Source organism: Nuphar pumila, chromosome 8, assembly GCF_984573655.1.
Source record: "Nuphar pumila chromosome 8, dmNupPumi1.hap1.1, whole genome shotgun sequence".
Classification (NCBI taxonomy): Eukaryota; Viridiplantae; Streptophyta; class Magnoliopsida; order Nymphaeales; family Nymphaeaceae; genus Nuphar; species Nuphar pumila.
The window spans coordinates 118,622,012-118,646,364 of record NC_143256.1 but is presented as its reverse complement, the minus strand read 5'-3'; the positions used below and the strand labels follow the sequence as shown (position 1 = coordinate 118,646,364).

Here is a 24,353-nt window from a genome sequence, read left to right as displayed (position 1 = left end):
CTTTCATATGAGATATTTTCATAATTTTACAAAATTTATGGGTTCACGGTTTTGGAGAACCAGATTTATTATTATGGGTGGTGTTTAGACTTTTAATGGGTGCATGCTACCCATTTGAACCTTTAATGGGCTTTTATGGACCAATGCAAGCTGGGTCTATATAAATGCAGTTGCCTCAAGTTAGTCGATAAGTGAGTTTCTTCTCTCTCTCTCTTATTTCCTACAAAGTTATTCAAGGTAGCTGTCTGAAGTCCAAATTTTGTGAATGTTTGGTTCAAGTTATTCATGTTGCTGTTAATTGTAAAAGAGAAGGCCTGACGCATTGGCTTGCGCAGAGGGGCGACACCCATGAGAATCAAACCTTGACTGCCTGTCTAGCAGCCAAGGCCCCACCCCACTAAGCTAACCCCCCTTGAGGCCGGTTTTCATGGGGTTGGAACAATATTTTGAACACTATGACTATTATTGATTAAGGAGCTCAATGGAAGATTCATAATGGTCGGATGTTTAATTTATGGTTCGAACCATGGGTGGGTTGTTACTCCTTAGTGTGTCTTCTTGAAGAGAGGGCTACTCCTACCATGCTGAAGAAACAACCTTTTACTATAATTTAATTTAGGATTCTATATATAGGATATTGGTTGAATTCATTTCTGTGTAATATTTTCTTTTAGAAATGAGAAAAGAGATCGCTTGGTGTGAATTCAGACCTTTTTTCGGAGCCATGTCTCATATGCTGATGATGATGCACTCTTCTTTTCCCAGGACTCCAAAATTTGGTTGAACATTTCTAGCAAATTTTTGAGCACTTTGAGAGGGCATCTAGATTGATGGTGATTAAAGAGAAGTCGACTTATATTCATTTGAAGCTCTCCGTGGCCTGGGTTTTGCAAATAAAAAATTTATTCTGTTGGAATGAAGAACAATTACCATTCAGATATATAAATTCTACCATTTTTTCTGATAGTCTAATTAAAAGTTAGTTTGTGTCCCCTTGGTTACAAAAATTCGAAACAATTTGGAGGAATTTTTTTGAGAAAATATATATATATATATATATATATATATATATATATATATATATATATATATATATATATTTTCTGTCAAAATTTACAGATATACATGCTTACACTGTAGTTTTACTTACCCTGCAGTTTTTCGAGACTTACAGAATATATTCGGTTTACAAAGAACCAGAAGAAACCCAAGAATAAAAAAACAAAAAAAACTTTCCCACGTTATATCACTCTGAAATTACAAATGAACTGCTGCAAGGGTTGCCTCACTGAGTTCCCTGCACATTCTGCTCTGAATTTCCTGCAAGTTTGGGATGGCACACTAAAAAAAAGCTTCATTTTGAAGCAGCCAAATATGGCTCCAAGTAACATGCTGCTAACAGTTTGGAGGAATTGAGTGAGTCCATGTTACCTATGGTTAGTTGATTGGTGTTAGATAATTTGGTTCACATCCTATTCAGTTTAGTAGATGATGTTTTTTAGAATCCTTAAAAGTGTCATTAGTAAGACAGAGAGGGCAGTTCCTTTGGAGCAATCAAACTCTAGAGAGACATTCTCATCTTGCGACAAAGAAAGAGGTTTGAAAACCTAAAAATGTGTTTTTTTTTTATAGAAATGCTAGTAAATACTCGTATAAACAAGAAGATATATCAATTAGTGCATGTTAGAAGGATCCGAAACAGAAGGTTTATAATTATAATACGCTAATTTCTCAACCTGATCAGATAAAGAATGAAAAAATCATACAAAATGAAGGGTAAGGACCTCTTTTTTAGAATCTTATTTGGCTGAACCGATCAGCAAAAGGCTTTATAACCAGAAGATTGCTTCATCTCCCTTCAACTTCAGATTTAAGACCAGATAAAAATATGATGTTATTTTATCAGCGTCGACCACATGAGAGAGGGCAACATGTCCTAAATGAGCTTTAAAGGCTGCAATTCAGGAATGATTAAATCGCTCAGATCAGGTGATATTGAAAATCAACATCAGTGGCAATTTTCAATATCCACCACACATCCCTGTCTTGAGGGCGTTTCCGTACCACCAGGACCTTGAGGGAGCCCAAATGGGTTCTCTATCAGGGTGCTTTGTACCACTAATTAAGATGTGGTGAATATTGAAAAATCACCATTTGTGATGATTTTCAATGTCACCTGATCACATTCCATCAAAAAAATCACCAAGTGAATCTAGTAGAGAGAGCAATTTTGGAGCCTTGAGGAGTGGACCAAAATATTATATGCACATTCTGAATGCTACCTTTGCTTTGATGTCCAAGATGGGGATGGAAGGTGGGTGCACACTTGGATAGCCCTTGGGTCAGGTCTAGTATAGGTAAAAAAAATCCTGGTTTTTCATGGGGATGGAGCAGTATTTTGGACAGTATGATTCATAATGGTCGGATGGTCAGTTTCTGTTTCGACCCATGGGTGGGTCGGTATTCCTTCAAAGCAGGTTATATGTCCCCCCCCCCCCGAACAGGGCAGTTAGCTACATCTCATGTTCGGGGGTCCCAAAGAGCACCACGTATGTAAGCATGTGTGTCTCGTATCCCCATGTTTGTCAGCATTAATTAGCGTTGGAGTTTGATGCGATTGCAAAGACTTAAGTACCCTCTCTTCCATTGGTGCAAAAAAAAATGACGATTCTTGAAAAGGAGTGGTTGTAAAGACTTAAGTGCCCCGAAGATGATTATTTAAGACTCAGTCTCTGCACTGCAGGATTATCTGAGAAAGAAATCTCCCCTCGAGGAGGTCATGAACATCAACCCTCTCACTCTCTCTCTCCCTTCTATTTCTCCTTCTATACACATCCAACAGAAGATCTTACATTGCTCCATCAAGCACCGGCTGACCTGCACATTGACTATTGTGGAGCCTGATTCAGAGTTTTTACCCTTACAGGATGAGGGTTTGGGGGTTCATCCCAGCGTGGGTAGCATCATTCAACTAAATGAGTTGTAGATCCTGATTCAGAGTTTTTACCGTTATAGGAGAGGGGTCTGGGGGCTTCTCCCAACGTGGGTAGCATCATTCAACTTGAAGAGTTGTGGAGTCTGATTCAAAGTTTTTACCCTTACAGAAAAGGGGGGTCTGAGGGCTCCTCCCAGCGTGGGTAGCATTATTCAACTTGAAGAGTTGTGGAGTCTGATTCAGAGTTTTTACCCTTACAGAAGGGGGGTCTGAGGGCTCCTCTTAGCGTGTGTAGCATCATTCAACTTGAAGAGTTGTGGAGTCTGATTCAAAGTTTTTACCCATTAATGTTTTAAGGCATTAGATCTTATGTTTAAACATCCACACATGTGCAGTTTACTTTCATCATGTTCAGTTGCTTTCTAGATTATACTTTGAATTCTGATGCATTTTAGATCTATCGATTTGTATGTAACCAGAGCTTATTTTAATCTAAATTTTTTACTGCAACTTCATGCATATGTCTTCATGCTCTCCACCAAAAATCAGATCATTCTGAGTTTGTTTGACCCACTTTAAAAATCGAGATTCAGAACCTGTTATTTTGCACCGTCAGGATTTTAGCAGAATCAGGACCAACTTGCGGGAGTGATTTCTCCCTAACCAGAGATGATCTTTCCAATCCGTAAAAAGGGTTATTTTCTAAATTAAATCTAGTTTATTTATACTAAATTTCAACGATTTCTATGGTGTTTTCATACCAGTTTTGGGTCAAAAACCATAACCCTGTCACCCTGTGTCATTTTAATGACTCAGATTTTTGATCCATTTTGTTTGAATTTTATTTCCCTAATGGGAGATTATTTTTCAATTATGTAAAACAGGTTCTCTTCGTTTATGTGTCTAGTTCATTCATGTAAATTTTTAAAATTTGTCATGGTCAATTACTATTTTATTTTGATTAAATACCAGAACCTTGTATCCAGATTTTATAAATGTTTTGATTTTGGCCCCCATATCATGACTGTTGTAGCACTTCTTCAACAAATCGCTAATTGATTGACAATATTCTTCAGCAAATCGTTGTTATAATTTTTTTGGGTCTCTAATGAGTCTCTACTATGATTTGTAGTATTTTTGGGTCTCCAACGAGCCTCACAATGATTTATAGTGTTGTCCGGTCTTTTAACTATGATTTATAGTGTTTTAAGGTCTCCAACGAGCCCCACAGCGATTTGTAGTGTTTTTCGGTCTTTTAACTATGATTTATAGTCTTTTCGGGTCTCTAACGAGACCCACAGCAATTTATAGTGTTGCTGGATCTCACTATAGCGATTTGTAGTGTTTCTCGCTAAACACTACAGCGATTTGTGATACAAATCGCTATCCGAATCAGGACCAACTTGTCAGGGCCATATCTCCCTAACCAGAGATCAGATTTCAAATCCGTAAAAAGTGGTGTCTTCGTTATGAAGTTTATTTTATTCTTGTAAATTTCAGTGATTTATATGGTCATTTGATACCCCATTTGGATCTAAAACCAGACCCCTATCAGTCTGCCTTATTTGAGTGACATAGGTTTTTATTTTATTTTGTAAAAGTCATATCTCCCCAACAGAAGATCATTTTCCAAATCCGTAAAAAGGGTTTTCTTCCTCTATGTGTTTAGTTTATATATGGAAAGTTTTATAACTTTCTATGCTCTTTTGATATTTCAAACCTGTTAAAAACTGAGACATGTCTCCAACAAGTTATAATTAACTTTCATCCACTCAGTTAAAAGGGAATAATAACATGTCTCAGTTTTTAACAGGTTTGAAATATCAAATGAGCACAGAAAGTTATAAAACTTTCCAGATATAAACTAGACACATAGAGGAATAAAACCCTTTTTACGGAATTGGAAAATGATCTTCCGTTGGGGAGATATGACTCTTACAAAATGAAATAAAAACCTATGTCATTCAAATAAGGCAAACTGATAGGGGTCTGGTTTTAGATCCAAATGGGGTATCAAATGACCATAGAAATCACTGAAAATTTACAAGAATAAATTAGACTTCATAAAGAAGACACCACTTTTTACGGATTTGAAATCCAATCTCTGGTTAGGGAGATATGACCCTGACAAGTTGGTCCTGATTCGGATAGCGATTTGTATCACAAATCGCTGTAGTGTTTAGCGAGAAACACTACAAATCGCTATAGCGAGGTCCAACAACACTATAAATCGTTGTGGGTCTTGTTAGAGACCCGAAAACACTATAAATCATAGTTAAAAGACCGAAAAATATTACAAATCGCTGTGGGGCTCGTTGGAGACCCCAAAATACTATAAATCATAATTAAAAGACCGGACAACACTATAAATCATTGTGAGGCTCGTTGGAGACCCAAAAATACTACAAATCATAGTAGAGACTCATTAGAGACCCAAAAAAATCATAACAATGATTTGCTGAAGAATATTGTCAATCAATTAACGATTTGTTGAAGAAGTGCTACAACAGTCATGATATGGGGGCCAAAATCAGAACATTTATAAAATCTGGATACAAGGTTCTGGTATTTAATCAAAATAAAATAGTAATTGACCATGAAAAATTATGAAAATTTACAGGGATGAACTAGACACATAAACGAAGAAAACCCGTTTTACAGAATTGAAAAAATATCTCCCATTAGGGAAAAAAAATTCAAACAAAATGGATCAAAATCTGAGCCATTAAAATAACACAGGGTGACAGGGTTATGGTTTTTGACCCAAAACCGGTATGAAAACATCATAGAAATCGCTGAAATTTGGTATGAACAAACTAGATTCAATTTATAAAACAACCTATTTTACGGATTGGAAAGATCATCTTTGGTTAGGGAGAAATCACTCCCGCAAGTTGGTCCTGATTCTGCTAAAATCTTGACGGTGCAAAATAACAGGTTCTGAATCTTGATTTTTAAAGTGGGTCAAACAAACTCAGAATGATCTGATTTTTGGTGGAGAGCATGAAGACATATACATGAAGTTGCAGTAAAAAATTCAGATTAAAATAAGCTCTGGTTACATACAAATTGATAGATCTAAAATGCACCAGAATTCAAAGTATAATCTAGAAAGCAACTGAACATGATGAAAACAAACTGCACATGCGTGGATGTTCAAACATGAGATCTAATGCCTTAAAACATGAATGGGTAAAAACTTTGAATCAGACTCCACAACTCTTCAAGTTGAATGATGCTACCCACGCTGGAAAGAGCCCCCAAACCCCCCTCTTGTAAGGGCAAAAACTCTAAATCAGGCTCCACAACTCATCAAGTTGAACGATGCTACAGTCACTGTGCAGGTGAGTCGGTGTTTGATGGAGAAATGTTGGATCGTTTGTTGGATGTGCACAGAAGTAGAGAGAGAAGGGAGAGAGAGTGAGATGAGGTTTTACCCCTCTCTTATAAGGGTAAAAACTCTGAATCAGGATCTACAACTCATTTAGTTGAATGATGCTACCCACGCTGGGAGGAGCCCCCAAACCCTCCTCTTGTAAGAGTAAAAACTCTGAATCAGGCTCCACAATAGTCAATATGCAGGTCAGTCGGTGCTTGATGGAGCAATGTAGGATCTTCTGCTGGATGTGCACAGAAGCAGAAAGAGAAGGGAGAGAGAGAGTGAGAGTGTTGATGTTCATGGCCTCCTCCAGGGGAGATTTCTTTCTTGGATAATCCTGCAGTGCAAAGACTGGGTCTTAAATAATTATCTTTGGGGCACTTAAGTCTTTTCAAGAATCCTCCCTTGATTTCTTCTCTAGAGAGAGAGAGGGTTTTACAGTGTTTTACGGAGAAAGAAGAAGAAGACTTTGAAGAGTCAACATCATCCTCGACTTTCTGGATGGAGGACATGTTTGTCCTTTTTTTGAACTGTTTGTTTTTTCTTTTTTGAATGAAGGGCATTTTTGTCATTTTCTCAAACCATCACTTTATGAGAAGAATAGCAAGAAAGGGTACTTAAGTCTTTGCAACAACACCAGAGTCCGATGCAAAGTTATGTCAACATACACGGGAATACGAGCCCCATGTGCTTGTATACGTGGTGCTCATTCAAAGCCCCGAACATAGACGTGGGATTCAGTGAATCATCCAGAGGGAACATACACCACCCTCTTGTATTCCTTGGCATGTCTTCCTGAAGACAAGACTACTCGTACCATGTTCAGGAAACAACCTTTTTTCCATAATTTAATTTAGGATTCCACGTATAGGATATTGATTAAATGCATTTCTCAAATAATGCCAACTTTGCTGATGCCAAAAAAAAAAAAGAGAAAGAAAAAGAAATGGACCATGCTACTGAATACGATTGCTCATTTCAGTCAAGAAATCTGAATTAGATTTTGACGGGGTCTGTGTATAGTAGAGCCAGATTCAATTCCTTTATACCTTATCCATCAAAACTTTTATAGCAATATATTTGATGCCACTGAAGGGACAAAACTATTGAGTATAAATCACCTTCTTTCATATTCTTTAGATTTTTTTTGTGGATCAGACCTTATGGATGTGACTAAAAAGTTTTTTTTAGTACAAATGAGTTTTGAATCATGTGATTCTTTTTTTTTTAAAGGTAAGCTGGGGTTACCATGTGGCAGAGGGATTAGATCCTGGGCCTTCATCTTGACACAGGACCCTGCTTACCACATGGGATACCACCTTAGTGGTATTGAATCATGTGATTACATGTCAGATTTTATTGGCTTAAAAAATCAATGGTGCACATTGCACTAAAATTTCACGACTTAAAAAGTCACATTCTTAAATTGAAATAACACGATTCAAAGTTTGATTTAAATTGAATTGATAAAGCTTGAACCTATGATTTCCAAATCAAAAGTTCTGCATTTAATAGCAGCAAATATTAACCATTATATATATATATTTATAATTGCAAGAATTCACAATGCACATACCACTCACAAGCTCAACTTCAAACAAAAGAGAGAGAGTTTATTGACTAGTACGCCGGACAGGATAATACTGTTCTGTGCATACATTATTTTAGTACATAACTAGTGCACGTGACTGGTTCTTATTCTTGGAGAAACTTATGGAACCAGTATGCTGAAAGCTTGGGATGCCTCTTCAATCCATTATTGTAGTCGATAAAAACTAGTCCAAATCGAATCGTGTAGCCAGAGTTCCACTCAAAATTATCAAGCAAGGACCATGCGAAGAATCCCCTTACGTTCACTCCTTTCCTGTAAAATAGATCACGATCACAAAGCAAATTACTATGCATGGAGATTAAACATTACTGAACATTTGACTATCCCAACAGTTAAGCCAAGATATTCCATCATGCCCTTTATTCATCCTTTGTAACATTTCATTCATTTAGATCCAAAGATAATGTATAACTGTGTATAATTTGGGATGTGGTTTTCAGTCCATTAAAAGAGTAACTGCTAGTTAATCTCAATAGAGCATTACCTTTCAAATGCTATTCATAATTTTGTGTAATTAAGAAACTTGTCCTAAGCTAAGCTTGAACGGTTGGCAAATTTCTTTAGCTACAATTTTTTATCTCTTATGGCAACCAAACATGAGCTTTGGCCATGTGTGTGTGTGTGTGTGTGTGTGTGTGTGTGTGTGTGATAGTTATAGGCTTAAATCATAATTTCCTCTCATAGTATTATTTGAAGTTGCTCCAAAAAAAAATCGTTGATGTGTTTCAGAAGCTCCCTTTGATTAGAACATTCATTATATTATAAAATAGCGTACCAACTCTTATATTAGTGGCCAGAAGAATTTGACCCCAGTTAGGTGGACATTTACTAGAATATACACCGGTATTTCGATGAGTATATAGGTTAGAGGCTTTACAAAAATCTATGCATGTCTATAACTTGTTTAAATTTTCTCTAATAATTCTGTCTTATTCTCATTTTATATATGAATCGCCAATGATTTCCCTGCTTTTAACTGATTGAGGCCAACTATCTTCACTAGACAATCCAATTGAAATTTCATGTTATGGATATCCAAGAAATAGCCTTCAACCATTGGCCTTTACTTGACCAAACATTGAACATGAATTGAAATGGATCATATCCTTGATCATCATTGGCAACATGTAAAGATTTGATCAAGGGCATAGATAAGCATCCTATCAGACCTGGTCCAAGCCAAGTCCAAGCAAATCAAGAAAAGTCAATATTTGAAGCAATTTTAAGAGAACAGCTACTTAGCTCAGCCAATCAATAACCTTAAAGCCTTAAACTAAGCCCTTGCATATATAGCATATCAAACAAGAAAAGCACAATGAAATTTTTTGTTAGACATGAAACTTCATGGTGGTGTTGATCCACACATGAGTAGTCACATTCTAAATGTAATTGACAATGTAAAACATCGCACTTGGGTTTCACAATGAAACTTAAGGTTATATATATATATATATATATATATATATATATATATATATATATATATATATATAGTGAGAGAGAGAAAAGATAGAAAAAGAAACATGTATCTCTGTTTTACCTTATAGCCTCATGTAAATAATAAAGATGTTTAGAGTAATATTCAATTCTTATTGGGTCCTTGAGTGCTTCCCTTAGAGTTAGACTATCGTTCTTGGCCTCTGAGAAACCTGTGAACATTATAAAAAAAGAGTGTAAGGGAAACTGAATCTCCAATTGCCCAATATCCTAAGAAGGGTTGAAAGAAAATAACCAACCATTTTCTGTAATGAATATTTTTGGGCTGTTGTATCTTTTGTTGACATAGAGCAGCAGTTGCTCTATTCCCTTAGGGTACATATAGAGCCAAGTGGAAGCCGCCTGTACAGTAATATCCCCCAAAGTGTGAACACAATTTTCACTAGCTACTCAACATTAAAATTGAAAATAGATTTGCAAAATCTAATTGAATGATCAAGCAAGTAGATTTGCAACATCTAAATGAATGATCAAAGTGAGAACTGAAGGTATTTTCAAATTTTATTAATGATGATGAGATAATGGGCCATATGGTATAAATAATTGTTGCATATATTGTTGGTTGAAATCATACCAGAGGACCAATGGCCACACCATTCCTTATACCTGCCACAGAGAAATCCAAGAGTTTTCAAATGTGAGTACATGAGAGTAGATAGATAATGTTTGTATATACTAACTAGATCTAGGGCATGTCCACATGTTTAAGTTGTGGCTGAGGTGCTTAATATTAATAGGCACACGCCCTAGGGGACAGTGGGCCCCAGCCCCAAGACATGTGGCAGCTATTTGCTGGGACCAAGTACTTTGCTAGGTTGTCAGTCTTGAGTACTGGATTTACTCTTGTTGGGATGCCAATGATTTAGTTGCATATCATTTTTTTTCAAATAAATGATTGCATATTGAAATTCGTTTGTTATATTGTTATAGTGGAACCTAATTGGCAGAATTAGTAATAGGTAGATTGTTCTTTTAACCATGAGTTGGGCATATTTAATTGGAATATAATTGAACCATTCAATAGCATGGGCTACCAATGGAATGATGCATGAATATTCATATAAATTATTGCACAACTATGCATGAAAAGAATATATTGATATGCACATGCAACACCTCAAAATAAGAAAAGTTGACCTAAATGTGCATCCAACCTGGTTTACGTTAAAAACAAAGATATTAAGTGATTCAAACTGTGTAACTAACATCGATGTGTTTCATATGATGTCCTTTGTTAGATAGGAGATGATGTTGTTTGGTTAAAACCCATGTTTAAAGTTTACCCTCTGTTATCAACCCTGTAATTTCTTCCTTCTATTATTCTTATTAATAACACCTCTTTTCCTTTTCCTAGAAAAAAAGACAAAATTAACATTCATGATCTTTAAATTATCATAATTTTATTGTAATGTTTTGTCACGATCACAATGCAATATTTCTAAAAGTGATAAAATAAAAAAAAAACTTGTGATGTTTTCCAAAATTAACATCACCTATTTTTAAAGTACTATTCATAATGACATTAATGCCAAAAAAACACAAAAGTTTTTTTAGTTTGTTTTTATTTTTGCTTATACTTTAATAGATTTTCTTTATTTTTTGGTTTAATATGATCACATTTTCTAAAGTAATCTAAAGGAAAAATTCTTTCTATCTGAGATTTAATCTTTGCCGAAAAAATCCTGATACAATGATTTGAGGCTTGGTTAATATACCTGTTGTTGAAAAACTAATTAATGCCCTTTAGAATGAGTATCACCATCACCATTGCATGATTCTGTATATTGTCTACTACATATGTTATATGCATACCTGTAGTATTAACTCTTGAATCAGTGGTGTATCTAGGAGCAATGACAGTATAATTTGAGGGGTAGTCTGAAGCATAGTAGGTTGTGTAGTAGTTCAATCCAATGAAATCATAAGACCCTTTTACAAGTTGTGCCTCTTCTTCTGTGAATCTAGGGAGACGTTTTTTCACCAGTAGCCGCATGCTTCTTGGATAGTCACCCTTAGTCAGTGGATCCATAAACCTACCAAAATTCAAAAATCATGTAAAAACATAAAGTAAAAAATTTCTTCGATCAATCTTAACTAGGTAAAGTTTATTTGCTTTGTAAATGGCTACATATGCTTTACCAATCAAGACAAATTTGGTCAAGTCAATCCCAAAGTGTTTCTAGTCATCATTTCACACAAACACACGCGCACACACACACACACACACACACTCACACACATATATATTGAAAGGCAAGATGGGGTTAGGCAGACCCCATCAATTATTATTCAACGAACCACTGGGTTTGAACCTGCAACATCCCACCACAAGGAGACGTGCACTGACAGCTCCTACCAACCACGTGGAGCCCCCAGTATATATATAGAGAGAGAGAGATAGGAATTGGTTCTTTCTAACCATACATAAGGTGTAGACTATGCAGATTCTCAATGTTCCAAGCCATGTTTCAGAAATCAGACCGACTCGGATACATTTTGCTTGTTCCCTGCATGAGAGAGAGAGAGAGAGAGAGAGAGAGAGAGAGAGAGAGAGAGAGAGAGAGATTCACTCACCATCCTAACATAAAGTCAAGTTCTCGCTGTGCTGCATTTGCATTGGATGTTGAAGGCGAATATGGTATAAACCAGTGCGACACCAATGTAATCCCTATTTCTCCCTTTTGCGGTTTCTGCACAAAGGTGAGCATAACTTATCAGGAGAGCAAACTTGGAGCTGTTCTTTGTTCATTTCAATGTGCTCTATTGTTTTTGTTCCATTTGCTTGTTTTTCATACAGTTTGCAAGGGGAAAGCTTATCATGCCTTACATTTTCCATACCTAATTCTTCATCTCTTATTGCATTTTTTTATTGGTATTTAAAAAAAAAAATTCTCAGCCATCTAGTGAGATTGATTTATTTTTTTTAATAATTCAAGAGAAAAAAACCCCATCACCGACTGCACATTTGGCTGGCCTCCAGTTGGTAAAACCCTTGAGGTCCCTGGTGCCCACCGGAGAATATACCCAGCTTTGACCTTTTAGCAATGACACCACCAGTGGGTTTGGACCTTGTGATGTTTTGTCAACTCGGTGACATTCACAAGTTGATGTGTTACCAATACTTCTTAATTTGCAAAGAAAAACCTCTTACAAGCATGGGTTTTGCTATAAATGCTACATAACGCTAGTATCCATCAACAATTCTTGTTCCATAATCATCTCCATCTTACGGGCCTACAGACAAATCCATCCCTGTTTTTGTACATTTTTCAAAAAGATCACCTACCATTTTCAATGTTAAGATGGTTATGTCCCTTCTGAAGGGTGCTTTTGAAATGGATAATGAAAAGTAAATTTTTTAAAGCTATGGTGAATTAATTTATTTTAGGAATGGTCCCCTTACTCTACGTGAGATGAAGGTTTTTGCAATAGCCGTGACCATTCCTACTCATATTACAGACTGTCAGTCCCATTAGTCTCTAAAGGACTTTTTATAGTGAGCAGATGGGTCATATTATATTTTAATGGCTCTTTGGGTATATTTGTGTGGAGTCACTAGAATATAGAGAACTTTGATTTTCTTAGATTTTTTTGTTCTTTTCTCTTAAATCTAACCATAAAGATGTGACATACATGCTTGGTTTTAAGGACCAGCTCTTAAATCATATGATTGATGCATAAACGAATTTTTTAAGGCTTTAAAATCAACAGCTCATAATCTTCATGCATTCAAAAATCACATTTTTATTGAAAAAACACTATCTAATAGTTCATTCCTAGCAAATTTACCATGCAGAAAACATCTACATTAATGGATGTGCAAAAAAAGCATTGAAAATGCTCATATTTTTAGTTCTCACATTTCAGTTAAGAAGACCCGATTAAGACCAGGGTCTGGACCCAAATGTCCGATTAATACATGAATCTGGGTATAGTTTGTGAAATTTTATACCAGACCCGGGCCCGACTCAAGTTCGGATTAAGACCAGCAAATTTTCAATGAAAAAATGATAAAAAGTATTATTTTACCAGGTATGGTCTGGGTCTGGTTCATGGGGTTCTTATTGGTCTGGGTATGGTTTCTCTTATAGTGGACCCAATTAGGCCTGAGTACTGATCCGATACCATACCCAAAAATAGAGTCCAAATCTGGTTTTACCTGGGTCCGGACCAAACCCCACCAGTTGACACTCCTACCTGTGACCACCCTGTATTAAGTGGCACACCTTTGAAAGGTACGGATATACCCGTGTGCCAGAGAGGTTTGATTCCGGCGGCACCTTCACAACCACCCTACTGGCCACCCCTGCGGTGGTGATCTGCCCTCTTTTTTTTATGCATACCTAGACAAGATATTTGGAATAATTGTGATTGTTTCTAGATGCTTTTTGTAGGAATGATTTCCTGTGATTTCAAAGGGTACAATACTCCCAATTAACACTAGCAGTAAAGAATGCTTTAGTAGAAGAGATGTAAGAAGAGTCAGGTGATACCTGGTACTTGTATTTGTAGACTTTCACTGCATGAGCATGCGCCAAGAGCAAATTATGAGCAACAATATATGGCTCTGTTCCTGAATTCCCGGCAGTGCAATTGCCCAGGACCTTGGTGCATCTCCCTGGTGCCAAAATGCCAAGATCATAGCCACCATACGCATATGAATAAGGTTCATTGAGAGTAATCCAGTGTTTTACTCTATCTCCAAACTCTCTAAAGCATAGATCAACATAGTTCTTGTAATCCTCACTGCACAGCAACAAAACAAAACAAAAACATCCCCTCTAATCACTTTTTGATATACATATATATACATACAGGAAAATGAAAACCTACCCACTAGAAAACCTACCAAACCTACCCACTAAGAAATATTTTATCAGATTTTCGGTGTTTTTTCGGAATTCTGACCCCACAGATGTGTTCGGCATGATTGATTTACTAGATCAACATAGTTCTCTTTGCATTTATTACGTGAACCCCACCGCATAATTCTCATGGATTTATTTAGCCCACTTAGGAAAGAGGCCATCTTTGCTGTGAAAGAAGGTCGCTTTCATAGGAAAGAGTAAGAAACAATTGCCCCCTTTGCATAGTGATTTCGCATTGCATCTCAACATGGAAAAATCTGAAAAGTAAATGTTAAAAACACAAAAGGAAATAATGGGGGCTTATTTACCAAATGGTTTTCTTAAATGAACATGAAGCACTGGCTTTATATGAAAACTTTTTTTCGCATGTTTAAGACTTTTCTCTTACCCATCCACTATAGAAACGGGTTGCAATTCTTTCCAACAGAAAAATAGACTTGATTTCAGGGACTCATGCAAACTTTCATACGTTCATTTATTTTGTGAAGGCAATGATGGTGAACTTAATTTCACAAGTTGGGTTGAGTAAGGCTAGTTCGTCAAACATGAGAAGTAGGTTGTTTTCCAATATGAAAAAGGGAATCAAGGAACTTACACAATCTTGGCATTCAGAAATCCACCATATTCACTCTCCAAGGCTTGAGGTGTATCCCAATGGAAAAGTGTCACATAAGGCTTCAATCCTAACCATACAACAATCATTTTTTAAATTAGTTGGTAATCAACAATCTCTCTCTCTCTCTCTCTCTCTCTCTCTCTCTCTCTCTCACACACACACACACACACACACACACACACACACCGAAGCAGATCCAATGTTTGGTGGGGGGGCCACCGACACCAGAACACCCCTAACATGCACATGAAAGAATAAAAATTTTCCAATGACAATGCACAAGTAAAAGATTAAAACTTTTCGAAGACAACTACAATGCACAAGTAAAAGAATAATTTGAATTGCTGAGCTAAAAAAAAAAGGAATGGAACCCTGCTTGTGGCCTTCTGTCTGCTGCTGCGCACTGTGCTTTTTTGTCTCTTATTCTTATTGGTTTGCAAGGTAATCTCTCATCACCTTGCCTTGTCACACACATTCTGTGCTTAATTCTTCCCATGTTCAATAAATTTCGATTCGGCTAAAGAGAAAAAAAGAAAAAAGCCAAATGGGGTGACATGTGCATGTATGTTTTATATACCAACAATTGGCATCTAGAGGCACATGAAAGGTAGTTTCATATTAAGACTGGATTGTTGATCTTGAACCAATATGGTTCATCTGATTAAATGATTTCTGTAAGTTAATGGGACACCATTGTGCAGGAAAATGTAGTGTCACAAATAGAGATCCATCTCTACTTGGACCATAGTCACAAATATCGGCTGTTACTTGAAAATCTTTCCTGGAAAACAAATTTTTTAATTTATCACGAGTTTCTTTTTTGCCAAATAAATCCTGATAAAGAAATTCATGAATAAGAATTGGACCATCCAACAATAACCCTGGTGGATCCTTAGGACAGTGAATGGGGACCTTGCTGATCAGGAATGAATGTTTTTTGTTTTTTTTTTTAGAACTAGAATGTGAACCAAGATTTTCTTGGTTTTTTTTGTTTTTTGTTTTCTTAAATCTGCACAGATATGATCTACATGCTTGGTTTTAAAGATATCACACATGAATAATCCGATTGTGATGCATAAGCATGATTACTAGCAAATGGCCAATGCTGAACACACTTGCAGGGTCGGATTTGCAAAAAAATGCATCGAAAATGCTTAGTTCAATTCACAATATAGTTCTCATATTCTAGTAACCATATATATATATATATATACATCAAGAGAGAGAGAGATGACCTTTAGAGAGAAGGTTATTGATAAGGTTGTTGTAGTAGGCGATCCCCACCTTGTTTACTCCACCACTTATCTTGCCATCTGACAAAACAAATGCAAGTAAATAAACAATATTAATTAATAGTATACTTCCAACAATAAAACGTGAGATTTTAATTTATCAGTGGGTCAATTTAGGTGTTTAGTGATAGCGAAAGCTGCGCTATTGATCAAGTTAATGGTCTTTCCACATTGTTTAAATAGATAAGACCAACTAGAAACCTTCGAATTTCCAATTAATTGAGTTTTCATTGAGATTTGTGTACATTTATCGATGAAAAATTGTTAATTATTAGTACATTTGCATTATTGTGGATATTGTGATGGAATAAAACTGAGAGGCGGAAATCTAGTTGCAGTCCCTTCATCAAGAGTGATTGAAAAACTATTACAATGGTCTAACATTAATTACTAACAGCATTAGTGTTAAAGACAGCCCTATGTTAAACATGTAGAAGTACTGCATCTTTTTTTGATAGAAAAATATGTCATTGATAACAGTTCCTTACAACAGCAGAACGTCACAATCCACAGATTGAGGTGATGAGATATCACCATTTGAATCAATTGAGCTTTCAAGACGAAACATATATGGCCGTTGAAAATGGGGCTGGTAAATGAGCTGAACAAACCAAATATGGGGGGTGTTTAGCCTTCCCTCAATATTCTAGTAGTGAGCTGAGCCGAGCCGAGCCGAGCCGAGCTCGAGCTAGCTGGTTCATGGAAAACATATACTTTTAAAATGGAAAATAATAGAAATTGGACTCTAAAATACTTAGCCAAGCACAAACCGACTCACTAACAAAATAAATACTTCTTCTCAAAGATGTAAGCGATTGAATTTTAACTTTGTACTTATTTCTTGCAAGCCAAACTTCAACCGTCTGCACTCTATAACGTAAAATATATGTAAATATATTTATTACTAGTTAACGAGCACATACCAACCAAGACAAGCTGAGCACTCATTGTTCATGTTTAGCTTGTTCATTGTCATTAAACATTGGCTACCTGATGGCTTAATCATAAAGTAATTTTTGGTAATGACAGTTGACACCCTTGACCTCATAATTTCATGATTATGTACCCTCTTTGCGATGAGATCAAAGGATCTCATGTCACATACCTTGCATTTTCGTGGCCAATCTCATGTAGGGGTGTCAATGGGTCGGATCTGGTCTGGACCCAAGTGGTCTGAACCCAAGTGGTCTGAACCCAGATCTGACTTTGAGGTGTTAGTAGTGGGTCCGATCTGGTCCATTTAGAAAAACCATACCTGAGTCCTATAAGGATTACATGAACTAGGCTTAGTTCATAACCAGTAGAATAATATTTTTTATCTTAAAAGAATTATGGGTTTTAATCGGAGCTCGGGTCGAACCTAGGTCTGGTATGAAATTTCACATACTATACCAGGATTCATATATTGAACAGGTCCTTTGGGTATGGCCTGATTTCTAATCGGACCTCCTTCTTTACCACGAACCCTGACCCTATAGGGTTTGGTATGAGTCGGGTCTGGGTCAAACCTGTCCAGACAAACCACCTTCTCTCTAAATGCATGGACCACAACCATGGAGCACCTTTCAGTTTTTGTTCAAATTAGTTGTCAGTTTAATGTTGCTTACTTGGTAATATTCTGCTCCAAGAGATAGAGAATCGGTAAGCATCCATCCCTATGTCTTTCATCAATTTGATGTCCTCCTGAAAATCAAAGCATAAATTGAAACTACAGAAACATGCCAGTTCAAGAAGGTCATTACGTGATCCTTCAAATGAGCTACAGCTAATGCTATAAAAGACTACTACATATATATGTGCAACCACTAGAGTCCCAGCAAAGTCATTTGTAACCATTAGGGACACAAATCTGTTTTTAAGTAAACATGATTATGTTTCTCACCCACTTAGCCCACCAAGGCTCGGCTCATCTGGCAGGGGTACTGACTTGTGAACCTCTCAGGTGCATGTTCCTTGCCGTGAGGCCAAAGCTAGGCGTGCTCCCTGGTGGGCATGGGGGACTTGGAGGATTTTTACACCAATAATTAAGCTCGCGAGTAGGGATGGCAGTGGGGCGAGGCAGGGCGGGGGACAAGGTCTCCACCCCCGCCCCGCCTCAAGATTTTATCCTCCACCCCCGCCCCGCCTCCTTGGCGGAGATGGATTTTATCCTCCACCCCCGCCTTCATCCCTGTTTCATGTCCTCCATCCCCGGTTCAAACGGGGATGAGGCGGGGCGGGGCGGGGATATTGCGGGGAAAAGTGGTCGGGGCGGGGTTGGGGCGGGGATGAGGCTGGGATCGTGGCGGGGACGGGGCGGGGCGGGGCGGGGAAAAGTGCACATCCATCCCCGCCTCCACCCCCGGACGGGGATGGATTTTAACCTTCGTCCCCGCCTCCATCCCTGTTTCATACCCTTCATCCCCGGTCCAAACGGGGCGAGGCAGGGCCCCGCTTTCCCCCGGTCCACTGCCATCCCTACTCGCGAGTGAATGAAGGGGTGGTTTCCTCGGTTATCTAAAAAAATGTTTCCCATTCATTTCAGATCACTCGCCAATACATCCGAAGAATTGTTGCAAAAATGTGAAAGTGATTCCAACTTGTTGGTAAACTTGGGCCCTGGCAGGGGCGTAGCTAGGATTCATGTGAGGGGGGGGGGGGGGGGGCAACGATTTTTTTTTTTGAGATAAAATAAAAAATGGCTACAATTCTGGGTGATGACATAGGGGATGAGTGAAACGGAACTGAGCTCCACAGTGTACGTACAAATACGGACATGCACACGTGAACACACACCACATTCAAGCTAGATCAGGTGTGATAATGTCTTATAGACATTTTTTTTTGTGGAGATATGACATCTTTCACTTTACATTGTAACAATCAGGAGTTTGGGGGCTGACGGTTGCTATAATGGATGGTGACAATGAGGGCGATGGACGGTGACAACTTAATATCACCCATTTTGAATGATATGGCATATGACTTTCTTTTATGACAAGGAATCCTTGCCGAAGCGTGGAAAAATTCTGGGTGGGGCCTCGTGACCACCCTGCCTTACTTGGCCCACCTCTGAAAGATAGGGACACCCATGTGCCAGAGGGGTTTGATCTGGGGTCTTCAACTCGACACCTTCACAACCACCCCGCTGGCCACAATGGTGAGCATACATACGACTTGATCTGATCCATACACACACAAATTGAAGATAAGCCAAATAAATAAAACCAAAATTCTTGTTTCCTTTCAATCAATCTAGTAAACCTTGTAACGATGATATTGATCTACAGCTACATCGCCATTTGATCTATCAGCGATCTTCTCTGCACAAAGACACACAACACATCCATAAGCAAAACCAACTTGAGCCAAATTAAGAATTTACGCTTGCAAGTGCACATGACGTGACATACATGGTTGTGGGGTTAATTGCACTAGTGAAGAAAGAGGCTACATGCACACATACCAGGATACTTATGGGTAAAAGTGTCCCAAATGCTAGGACCTCTCCCACCTTCATCTGCAGCTCCTTCATACTGAACCCACCATGCTTTTATACTCGATCAAGAACACAGTTCATGAAAATGATGAAATTAAGTAAAACAACAAAGAAAAGATTGTGAAACCTGGTATGCTGCAGATGCAGTTCCAAAAATGAAACCCGGTGGAAAACTCTCCCTGTTAAGCTTTGAGACGTTTGAAGCATCATGGGCTGCAATATTAAGTGGATAGTAGAAGAAGAAAAGTAATGACAATAGCAAGGAGGAGAAATTGGATGACATTTTCGAAACTTCTGGTGAGTTTGTACTCTAGAGATGGTGCTCACATGCATATTTATAGAGTTTTAACAAGTGTAATGCATATAATTTTATGAGGGTAGATAAAAGTTTACAATATCCTTATCACGTGGACAAACTATTCTTTATTATTATTATTATTATTATTTTATGACCTAGGAAAATCCTCACCGATATCTGTGTCACTTACAAACTATTCATTACTCAATTGTCAGATAAATGTCAAAATTCAGGACCGTGTGTAAGTTTTGAAAAGTTGAAGGCCCAAGATCGAATCCTGCTGGTGCATGGGGGATGCCTTTGCTTTATCACTGTTGGAGCACGTAAGGCCTGGTGGTCGTGTCCTCAACTCAGAGTTTTACCTCACAGAGAGGCGGACCCTTAAGTGACCGGTTCTGATTGAGGGTTTTTATTTTGCCATAAAAATAAAAAACAAACTCATTATTGAGGTATTTTTTTTTAAATAGCAAACTGGGATTAGGCAGACCCCAACCAGTTACAGAATATATAGTTACTCATGGAACCTGACAATTGCTTTATCATTTCCAAGTTCTGTTAGCTTTCAACATCCCCATGATCATATCAATCCTTGGGCAATTGAATTTATCAAGGTTCAACAACCTGTCAACGATCCTTGAAGTTTTCACATATTGTAGATTTTAGGTTTTGTTATTTACACAAGCTCCAATCATGCTTATATACATATAAATATATATATATATATATATATATAGCAGATGAAGCACATGTGCTCACATTATTTTGAAGAAAGAAGAAGAAGAGAATCGTTCCCATATATAATTTCCTGAAGAGGCATATAAAAGCATATGGTATAACCTCACCACGTGGCAAGTAACCATTGACTTCTCTATCACCGACAAAACCATTAATTAGATAAGTAATAACAACCTGATTTAATTCTTTAGCTATAAAAATAAAGAATGCATGTGAGCCAGCAAGCCAACAGGCACATGCACACATGAACAAGCACCGAATCCGCTTCAATTGGCCGGAGCCATTTCTTCTTGACTTTAATACTGATATGTAATTAGGGGTGTCAACGGGTCGGGTTTACTAGGACCAAATCCTATAGGGTTCGGGTATGGTGATAAATAAGAAGACCCGATTATGACCCGGGTCCACACCCAAAGGTCGGATTAATATATGAATTCAGGTATAGTTTGTGAAATTTTATACCAGACCTGGGCTCAACCCGAGTTCTGATTAAGACCCACAAATTTTCAATGTAAAAATGATAAAAATTATTATTTTACTGGGTATGGTCTGGGACTGATTCATGTAATTCTTATCGGGTCTAGGTATGGTTTCTCTTATAATGAACCGATTAGACCCAGGTTTGAACCCGATGCCATACCTAGAAATCGGGTTCAAGTCTGGTTCTACCTAGATCTGAACGAAACCCAACCCGTTGAGAACTGATTTTCATTTCAATGAATGACGATCTACATATTTTTTCTTTAAAAAAAAAAGAGCAAGCGAGCAGCTGGCACATGCACACATGAAACACTTGCACACGTGTATAATGAGCAATTCTTTAAAAGCAAAAGCGAAGGAAGCGCGAGTCCATCCTGGCATGTGGATTCGTGCCTCATAGTGAGCAGATGCAAGCTACAATCTTAATTATAAATAAAAATGTAGTGTTGTCAATGATAATTTGCAGATGTCATACTTGTCTAGTGCCTCATTGGTTTGAAACTTTCAATTGCTGATAATGTTCTTTTTGTGAAAGAAGAATTTTATTGACTGAAAGGCTTGGACATGGGCTATCAACTAACCCAAAGAGAGCGGAATAGGGATGTAAATGGTTCAGATTCAGATCATATGCGGTCAATATTATATCCAACTAATCGGATGTTGGTTAAATGGATTCGAATTCAAATTCAGATTTTGTTGATGTAAAGCACATACCAATCCTGCTTTTTTTACATGTAAACAGATTCGGATATCGGTCAAATTCAGATATTTATCAGATTTGGTAGCACAATATTAAAACCATATCTACATCCAATTATATTCAGATATGGTTTTCGCTTACAAATACAACTAAACGGAATCAAATTCTGTTGGATATCGGTTAAAATATGATTTATTGACATCTCTAAAGAGGGAGAACTTGAGACCTCTCTCTCTCTCTCTCTCAAAGCGAATTTTAACCTGAATGCACGTTGAGTTTCCATCACAAGCACACGAAGGACACTCAAGGCCTGTCCATTTGGTTAGGTACCTATGTCGTTAGATATCTACCATTTTCATTATATATATATATATATATACGGTAACTGGAATATGAAACCAACAAAATATGTAAACTTGTATGCAGCAAGATTTTCATTATTTTTTAGTTGTTTTCTAAAATTTTACGACACTAATGCAATCTAGATGCTTGAGTTTATAGAAATAGACTCTTAGATCATCCGATTACGATATATAAGAAGAATATTTTAAGGCTTGAAAATCAACTTCTCAAAATTTTCGTCAATATTCAACCATACAAAATCACATTTATTGATTTGATTACAATGATCTAATAGTCGATCCCAAGCAAATGGACCACACCGAATATATTTGCAAGGTTTAGATTTGCAAAAAAAACTTATGAAAATCTTGATTCATACTAGTTTACATAGTTTGCTAGATATTCGAGTTTTCTAATATATATATATATATATATATATATATATATATATATATATATATATATATATATATATATATATATATATGAGTAGTGCGTAGGTGCATGATCACTTTCGAACATTAACTTGCGCTGAGCATCCATTGTGTGTGCGATGAACGCTTAATGACATTGTTTTTGCAAAAAGACTTTTTTTGTCGCTGCTAAAGGTTTGGGACCTTTGGCAGTGACTTTTGCCGCTGCTAAAGGTATGAAACATTTAGCAGTGACTTTTGTCACCGCTAAAGGTGTTATTTGACGCTGGTCATGTTCAAAGTGACCAGTGATCATGCACCTACACATTTTTGTGTGTGTGCGTGTATATATATATATATATATATATAGAGAGAGAGAGAGAGAGAGAGTAATGGGTCCGTGCTAAATGGGTTTTTCATCTTCAGTGTTTTTTAAGCAGTTTCAGCCCTATAAATGTGTTGCATCAATTTACTAAGAATTTATACTTAAATCATGTGTTTAGATGAAAAATGATGTTTGGAGACTCAAAATTTTACAAAGATTTTGGACCGTTGATTTTTTCTAACTTTATAAAAACTCACCCATGCATTGGAATCAAACTCTTCAAGAGTTGACCCTATAAAATCAAGTACATAGATCACATCAGGTCAGAATTAAAAATAAAATAAAAAAAAACCGTAAAAACCTATTTAGCATGCAGTTTAGCACTTACCCATTGTTTTAGTTGTTGGACCGTAGCATTTAATGGATGATACAAGCTGCATTTATTGGATGATAAAAGATTGAGTCAAGTTGATTGATGTATGTCTTTTTTAAGCAGATAACAGAAACTTAATTATTAATTAGGAGTCTATTAAAAACGAAAAGTCAACATCATGCTCACACAGGCATATAAAGTAGGATGTAGCTGCTTACCTTCAAAATGGTCGAACCAATGGACACGTGCACCGCAAATCGCACGAGCGATCAAGTGTGCTTGAATCACACAGTAAAATGACCTTTACTGCACTACAAGTGCCACTAAAGGGACAAAGGTAGCTATGCAAATACCACTGGTCTTTAGCAGCGTCTGTAGAGTGCCATTAAAGCCCTAAGGTGAACATGCTACACAGCTGCACGTCCGCTGCGTACGGCCAATTGGGAGTAGGCATCTCCCCCATACTAACGAAATCAAGTAGAAATTACATCAGGTTTTTTTGTGGATCAGACCCTATGGATGTGATGACAAATGGTTTAGCTCAAAATGAGTTTTGAATCACATGCACAACTATGATCCAATATATATATATATATATATATATAGAGAGAGAGAGAGAGAGAGAGAGAGAAATGGTGGTAACTGCCTACCAGGCTTTTGAATGATTTTTCATGTTTTTCTTAAATCGGAACCAACAGATATATTCTAAATGCTTGATTTTATAGGCATCGACTCTCGGATTGTCCAATACTAGCATTTTGGTAGGTTTTTATAAGGTTTTAAATCGACGATCTAAAAATCAATATTGTCGACACCTTATTGATGATTAGGAGGAATCAACACACACGTGTGTGTGTCTCAACGAGAGAGAGAGAGAGAGAGAGAGAGAGTAGTTGTCAACCCACATTTGAGTAAACAATGGGCGGATGCATGCTCGCATTATGTGCATCTGCCTGCTAAACAAATTTGCCTCAAAAAACAGCTTTTATCAGAGTTGTTGACTGCTGCTA

The 24,353-nt window shown here is 37.2% G+C and overlaps 1 protein-coding gene across 1 annotated transcript; it reads right to left on the bottom strand.

Moving 5' to 3' along the window:
- Nucleotides 1–8,009: 8,009 nt before the first annotated feature.
- LOC149830394 (beta-glucosidase 12-like) lies at nucleotides 8,010–17,852 on the bottom strand. The gene is made up of 10 exons (XM_090015451.1): nucleotides 17,807–17,852; nucleotides 16,143–16,220; nucleotides 14,887–14,974; nucleotides 13,917–14,169; nucleotides 11,998–12,113; nucleotides 11,236–11,456; nucleotides 9,998–10,029; nucleotides 9,663–9,765; nucleotides 9,467–9,575; nucleotides 8,010–8,178 (listed from the first exon to the last, which is right to left on the bottom strand). Exons 1-10 carry the CDS (start codon nucleotides 17,850–17,852, stop codon nucleotides 8,010–8,012), a joined length of 1,215 nt encoding a protein of 404 aa, XP_089871577.1.
- Between the last annotated feature and the right edge of the window lie 6,501 nt (nucleotides 17,853–24,353).

Bases quoted from the DNA above. Each gene is read 5' to 3' on its own strand.
- LOC149830394 (XM_090015451.1), bottom strand. From the start codon at position 17,852: ATGGATGCTTACCGATTCTCTATCTCTTGGAGCAGAATATTACCAA. The intron at 14,170-14,886 runs GTAAGTTCCTTG...GTTGCTGTGCAG, and splicing joins TTTCTGAATGCCAAGATTGT to TGAGGATTACAAGAACTATG. The intron at 10,030-11,235 runs GTATGCATATAA...TCTCTGTGGCAG, and splicing joins TTCAAGAGTTAATACTACAG to GTATAAGGAATGGTGTGGCC.